At 61.3% G+C, this 6,151-nt stretch overlaps 2 protein-coding genes across 5 annotated transcripts in view; one reads left to right on the top strand and one right to left on the bottom strand.

The window, feature by feature from the left end:
- The first annotated feature begins 3,393 nt into the window (after positions 1-3,393).
- BCAP31 (B cell receptor associated protein 31) lies at positions 3,394-5,487 on the top strand. Of its 4 annotated transcripts, none has more exons than XM_085318811.1 (8): positions 3,394-3,466; positions 3,803-3,900; positions 4,032-4,132; positions 4,272-4,416; positions 4,497-4,632; positions 4,714-4,828; positions 4,932-5,032; positions 5,105-5,487. In XM_085318811.1, the coding sequence occupies exons 2-8, from the start codon at positions 3,809-3,811 to the stop codon at positions 5,141-5,143; spliced, it is 729 nt and encodes a 242-aa protein (XP_085174937.1). In that variant the 5' UTR covers positions 3,394-3,466; positions 3,803-3,808; the 3' UTR covers positions 5,144-5,487. The 4 variants fall into 4 exon arrangements, with proteins under 4 accessions (XP_085174937.1, XP_085174938.1, XP_085174935.1 ...); XM_085318812.1 differs by lacking the exon at positions 3,394-3,466 and adding an exon at positions 3,475-3,486; XM_085318809.1 differs by lacking the exon at positions 3,394-3,466 and adding an exon at positions 3,483-3,521.
- Positions 5,488-5,556: 69 nt separating this feature from the next.
- TAFAZZIN (tafazzin, phospholipid-lysophospholipid transacylase) overlaps positions 5,557-6,151 on the bottom strand; it is a 4,379-nt gene continuing 3,784 nt past the window's right edge. Inside the window, exons 8-10 of the mRNA XM_085318815.1 lie at positions 6,048-6,100; positions 5,890-5,967; positions 5,557-5,790 (exon numbers count right to left, since the gene is read on the bottom strand). Coding sequence (XP_085174941.1) covers positions 5,701-5,790; positions 5,890-5,967; positions 6,048-6,100 — 221 coding nt within the window. The 3' untranslated portion in view covers positions 5,557-5,700. The remainder of the gene's footprint in view (positions 5,791-5,889; positions 5,968-6,047; positions 6,101-6,151) is intronic.

Here is a 6,151-nt window from a genome sequence, read left to right as displayed (position 1 = left end):
TTTGGCCACTTCAGTATCATTCCCCTAAGATAATAATTTGCAGTCTCATAGCTTTTAAACTAGGATCTTTCACAAACGTGTTAAGTCACACGCACAGAAACACACGTACGTAGCGTGCTCGCTGTAAGGCGGACAGACCTTCGTTATACGTCTGTGATCCGTTATTTCGATCGCTACTAACAGTGACCCTTCCTAGTCAGGAAGGACGGGCTTTCSTTCGCGGGAGACGGAGACGGCTCTCGGCCGGTTCCACGTGGTTTTCGCGCCTCAGCTTGCTTACGTKTTTYTGGTCTCTTCAACTTCAGCCSTGGCRATTCGTCYGAAAGAGTAAGTATTGTATCCTTCCCTGTCTATCTGCACAGGTAGGATAACAAGACAAAACACAAACAGCCAAAGCAAAACTAAGGTGGATGCAGTTAACGGTATCCACAGGGYAGGAAAGGGTTGCTTAGCCTTCAGTACTGCCTCTGGGAGGCCGAAATAACAAACAGTCGTTACCAACAGTCGCCTTACTTGCCCGTGRCAGAACACCTCCTTCTGCAGCAGTTGCTGGGGATATCGGGGGTCTACTGCATTTTTGCTTCCTCGTTTCATTCGCTTCGTCCCTTAGGTATTAATCACAAAAAGACCGCTTGTCCGGCTTTCYTCTCCGTCAGCATTTACTATCGTCGGTTCTAGCTCTGTTACAAAGAGAGAAGCTGGCATTTTACTCTCAATGAAAGGCAACGAAAGCATTTATGCATGTTCCTTTTTTCTCTTTCCCGTGTTCTTCCCCCTTTTTATACTTTTTTTTTCTTCTCCTCTCCCCTCCTTTCTTAAAGGAAAGGTCTCAATACAGCACTTTACATCATGCGTTACAGGGTAAACTGTTTGGAAACATTCCGTACAGCAATTARGGCTAGGTTATTAGACAGGCAGGCGCATCACCTAATGCTTACCTACGCCATCTTCCACGAAGCCTTGTTTTTATCCTGCTTCAGTACTATCGTTACTGTCCTGTACCCTTTCTCAAACCTTCGCACGCACCCGCTTAACCAACGATTCCCTCGGTCTTTAACTACACGGAAGAAGGACGGCACTTGATGTGCCTGTCTCTGTTTCCGACCTATCACCTTTTCGATTCAGSTCCCAGRTTCCTCTTACGCTCAGATGCTTGCCTCATAGGTGATGACCAAATAGCTGGTTCGCTACCTGTAGCCACTTCTCTTCAAGATGTCCCCTTTCACAGCTCAGCTCTCTTGGCTGCCAACACCTTCTTTGGGCACCCTCCATCCACATTCATAACAACGGCGCGTGCTGGCTTTCTCGTTCTCTCAACCCTAACCCTAACCCTAACCCTAGCCGATTTTTGCACGACGCGGCTCGGAGGCAGGCGCCACCTCTGCTGCACGGCAGAAACTTCGCCCAGGGCAGCCCTCTTGGCACCAAACGCCTTCTCTGGACAGCCCCTAGCCACCCCAATGCCAACAGCGCCTCCAGCTCCTCTCCTTCTCTTCGTCCTAACCCTACCCTGAAGAGCTTTCGCAGGCCGGCCTGCAAAATCGAAGCCCAGCTGGGGCATGCGCGGGAAACTCCTCGCAGCTCAGCTGTCTTGGCTGCCAACACCTTCTTCGGGCACCCTCCATCCAACTTCGTAACAACGGCGCGCGCTGGCTTTCTCGTTCTCTCAATCCTAACCCTAACCCTAGCCGATTTTTGCACGACGCGGCTCGGAGGCAGGCGCCACCTCTGCTGCACAGCAGAAACTTCTACCCCCAAAGTTAATGTTGCCCCCAAAATAAGTCTGCTCGCATGCACAGTATCATAGCCCGGTTATGCAACYGGGGCTGAGTTGGGCTAGACTCCCTGCACTTGTTGGCCCCAGATGCTGGCACTCCCGCCTACCGCAAGGAATCATAAATACTGGAGCTTTTCCAAAGGAGGGAGAGGCTGCTACACAACAGAGGACCACGTTGCCTCCTCGGCGATGCCCGAAAAGGTTGTGCCTGCCGACCCTCTCTCTCTCTCACCATGCAGACGATCAGGGCAAGCATTGGAGTGGTCCTTCTTGAGATTACCATCGGGTCGGTCTGTTTGTATGTATCTACTAATAAACTGCTTGCTACTGAAGAGTGTTTGTGTGTGAGAGAGAGAGTTTGTGCTGGCTTGTCAAACCGGATGTTTGGCCCCTGGGGAATCTAACTAGAACACAGCCCCACATGAACCTGGAGGGGGAATGGCCACCTACCCCACCAGGGGCAGCAGGGCTGCCTGAGCACTGGAGGCACCCTGCTCCTGAGAGCAGCTTGCTGAAGGGAAGGGGAAAAGGAGCACTTTCATGGGATGAGAGCAAACTGAGAGCTCTGAGAGCAACAGAAATAAATAATAATAATAACAACAACAATTACCAGGAGATGATAGAGCAAAGAGTGACTCTGGGGGCACCAAAAGGCAGAGGAAGGGCCCTTAGGCACACCAAAAACCACGGACCTGGACAAGCCTCTAGATGCCTGCACAAGCCTGTAGAACCCAGCCCAATCCCGTACAAGCTCACAGTCCCTGGCACAAGCCCATACAAGCCCATAGAGGCCCACGTGAGACCACGGGTGTCCACACGAATCCATACGAGACTTCATCAGCCGGTAGAGCCAAGTACAAGCTTGCATAGGTAGAAAATAGCCCGTACAAGCCTACAGAGGTGTGTATGTGCCCATATGAGAGGGTAGAAGCCCATACAAGCCCAAATGAGCCTGTACAGACCTGTATGAGCACAGAGAGGCTGACTTGAGCTCACATGAGCCTCTAGAGCCCTGCACAAGCCTGCAGGAGCCCGCAGAGGTTGGCACGAGTCCATACAAGAGGGTAGAGGCCCACACGAGCCCAGCATGAACCCATGGAGACCCACACAAGGCCACACAAGCCCATAGGGCCAGCAGGAGCCCATATGACCCCATGCAGGCCCGCATGAGCCCATAAAGGTCCTCAGGAGTGCAAAACAGGCTGTAGGAGCCCACAGACGTCGGCACAGGCCTGTACAAGCCCGCAGAGGCTCACATGAGCCCATAGGAGCCTGTCAAAGCTGGCACTAGGCCTCGGGCTCCTATGGGCTCACGCTGGGCTCTACGTGCTCCTATGCGCTCCTGTGGGACCGGCTCGAGCCCCTGCAAGCCCGGCCCAGCGCGCGTCTGTGCCGGGCTCTGCGGGCCCAAAACTGCAGGTTTCTCTTTCTAACACGGGCTCCGCCAACACCCCTACCTCCCCCCCCCCCCCCSCGAGCGCGGTGGCGACCCGCGCCGAAAGTAGCCTTTACCACTTCCGTCGGAGCGTCGCCCACCACTTCCGCCCGGCCTCAGCCGGATGTCGGGATGCCTCTTTCCGCCTCGGTAGCCGCAGTGATGACGGCGGCACTTCCGGTCCCCTTGCTCTGATTGGGCGAAGCGAGCCGGATGGGAGGCGGGACTTCTCGCCGCACCGCTTCCTGTTTCCGGTAGGGGGTGGCGGGCAGTGGTTGGCGGGGCCCTGGGGGGCGCGGTTGCTAAATAGTGAGGACAAAGGTGTCCCCTGGGGGCTGGCGGGGGCTGCCAGATGGTGATCCCGCCCGAACGCCTGGGTCCCCTGGCTGGGGGTGCGGTGGGGTGCGGTGCGGTGTTCGCGTGCCCCGGGGGGGTGGTGCCCGGACGCCTGGGTCCTTTTAGAGGAGGAGGGGCGGCGCTTAGGTCCCTTTGCGAGGGGGCGGGGGGGACGGACGAACGCCTGGGTCTCTGGGGGAAGAGGGGGCCGACGCCTGTGTCCTCAGGTCTTTCCCCCCACACCCCGAGCCCAGGCCATCATGAGTCTGCAGTGGACCGCGGTGGCCACCTTCCTCTACGCCGAGGTCTTCCTCGTCCTGCTGCTCTGCGTCCCCTTCATTTCAGCCACCAGGTGGGGGTCAGGGGCCTCCCGGACGCCGGGGCCCCTTTTGCAGGGCAGGAGGGGGGGGTGGGGGGCCCCCCCCCCCCCTTCCCCCCCCCCCCCCCCCAACACGCTTGCTTTTATGTCTCCCATCACGGCAGATGGCAGAAGATCTTCAAGTCACGCCTGGTGGGCCTGGCCGTGGCCTACGGCAACACCGTTTTCATCGTTCTCATCGTCATCCTGGTGCTGCTGCTGCTGGGTGAGCGGCCGGGGCAAGGGGGAGTGGGGTTAATGAGGACGAGAGGCTTGTTACGCGGGGCTGGGGCGGGAAGAGCCCCCTCAGCACAGGGATCTTGGTGGGAGCACTGGGAGTGCCCCGCTGAGCACCACCCGCCCAGATGCCCTGCGGGAGACCCGCAAGTACGACGTGGCCGAGCGGGTGTCACTGCAGAGCAGCCCCGGCGCCCTCGAGCACTTCCACATGAAGCTCTTCCGGGCCCAGCGCAACCTCTATTTGGCTGGCTTCGCCCTGCTACTCTCCTTGTGAGTCCCAGCGGGGCGGTGGAGGGGGGGGGACATGGAGAGGGGACCCAGGCATCCAGCTGACCGTCCATCCCCCACAGCCTGCTGCGCCGCCTGGTGACGCTCATCTCCCAGCAGGCCGTGCTGGGCGCCTCCACCGAGGCTTTCCGCAAGCAGGCAGAAGGCGCCAGCCAGGCCGCACGCCGCTACATGGAGGACAACGATGCCCTGCGCAAGGTACCGGCAGCGTTGGAAGGGGAGGTGTCTCCAGATGCCTAGGCCCCTTCAGCCTCCATGTGTCCCCGCCCCGTCCTGCAGCAGCTGCAGGAAGCAGGGGGTGACAGCCGGGCCCCAGCAGCCCCCCACGACGAGAACGAGAGCCTCAAGGCTAAGGTGGAGAAGCTGAAGGAGGAGCTGGCAGCCAGCAAGCGCAGTAAGAGGGGCGGGGGGGAGCAGAGGGGGCTCCAGGGGGTGCTGGAGGACTGCAGGGGGTTCTCTGATGCCCCCCCCCGTGTCCACCCTCCCCTCCGTGGCAGCACTGGAGAAGGCGGAGAACGAGGTTCAGGCCATGCGGCGCCAGGCTGAGGGGCTCACGCGAGAGTACGACCGCCTGCTGGACCAGCACGCCCGCCTGCAGGTACTGGGAGGGCACTGGGAGTGCTGAGGGGGCACTGGGATATGCTCCTAAACTGCTTCCCCCACCCCACAGGCAGCCCACGATGGCCCCAGGGACAAGAAGGAGGAGTGAGGGTGGCACCACACCCCCCGCTGTGAAGCGGGCGGGGCTTCGGCAAGCCACGCCCCCTGCCAGGAGGTGGGGCCTGCAGCAGCCACGCAGCCCCACCGGCAAGGGGGCAGGGCCTGCGGCAACCCACGCCCCCTGCTGCCCAAGAAGTGGGTGCAGCCACTTATGGCCCCCCCCCCAGGGGCAAGCCACGCCCACCGGGACCAGGCCCCGCCCCCACCGCAGAGACCTCCCAGCGGGGGGGGGGGGCACACCCCGTTTTGGGGGTGTTCCAGGTTTCCGCACTGTGAGGGAGGAGCGCTCCCCCCCGCCCCCTGCTTCTGCTTCAATAAACACGTGGACTTGAACCCTGCCTCCCGGCTGCGGCTCCTGGACCGCTGGGCCCCCTTGCGCCCCAAGGACTCGGGTGTCGGAGGTGACGGCCATGTCTGCAGCAGCTTTATTGGGGGGTGGGAAAGGCCGTGGCCACCCCCAGGGGCAGCGGCGTGCCACGGGGCACCCCCCACCCCGTGCCGAGGGCTGGGCAGGGGGCCGGCGTCACCGTGGGGTGCCTCCCAGCGCTACGGGGCCAGGTGCAGGGCTCGGGCCTGGGCCCGCAGCGCCTCGAACTCCCTCTGCACGAAGTCCGTCAGCGCCTTGCGCATCTCTACCTGGAGGGCGGGAGAGCGGGGGGCTGGCAGCGCTGTGGGGCAGGGCCGCGCAGGCTGGCCCCGCCGGGGGGGCAGCCCCCTCCCCCCCCGAGTGCTCACCGTGGAGGTGCCCTCGGCGCGGAGGCGCTGCAGCAGGGGCTGGACGCTGAAGGGGCGCCCCACCACCACTGTGATGCGCTGCAGGAGAGCATCAGTGCCCCACAGCCGGCCCCACAGCCGGCCCCAGAGCACCCCTCCCCCCCACACCCAGCACTCACCTGCCCCACACGGGGCACGTAGGGGGGCGTGTTGGGCAGCACGTCGTTCATGCCTGGCGCAGGGGTCAGCGGTGGCGAGGGGCGTACGGCGCCCCAGCAGGACC

The sequence above is a fragment of the Rhea americana genome, unplaced genomic scaffold (assembly GCF_003343005.1).
Source record: "Rhea americana isolate MKP2758 unplaced genomic scaffold, rheAme1 scaffold_553, whole genome shotgun sequence".
Lineage (NCBI taxonomy): Eukaryota > Metazoa > Chordata > Aves > Rheiformes > Rheidae > Rhea > Rhea americana.
Note: the sequence above shows the minus strand (reverse complement) of the source record. Positions and strands in the feature narration are given on the sequence as shown.

Excerpts from the sequence above, each read along its gene's own strand:
- BCAP31 (XM_085318811.1), top strand. The coding sequence starts at position 3,809 with ATGAGTCTGCAGTGGACCGCGGTGGCCACCTTCCTCTACGCCGAGGTC. Across the intron at positions 4,417-4,496 it reads TTCGCCCTGCTACTCTCCTT|CCTGCTGCGCCGCCTGGTGA; the intron begins GTGAGTCCCAGC and ends CATCCCCCACAG. Across the intron at positions 4,829-4,931 it reads GCTGGCAGCCAGCAAGCGCA|CACTGGAGAAGGCGGAGAAC; the intron begins GTAAGAGGGGCG and ends CCTCCGTGGCAG.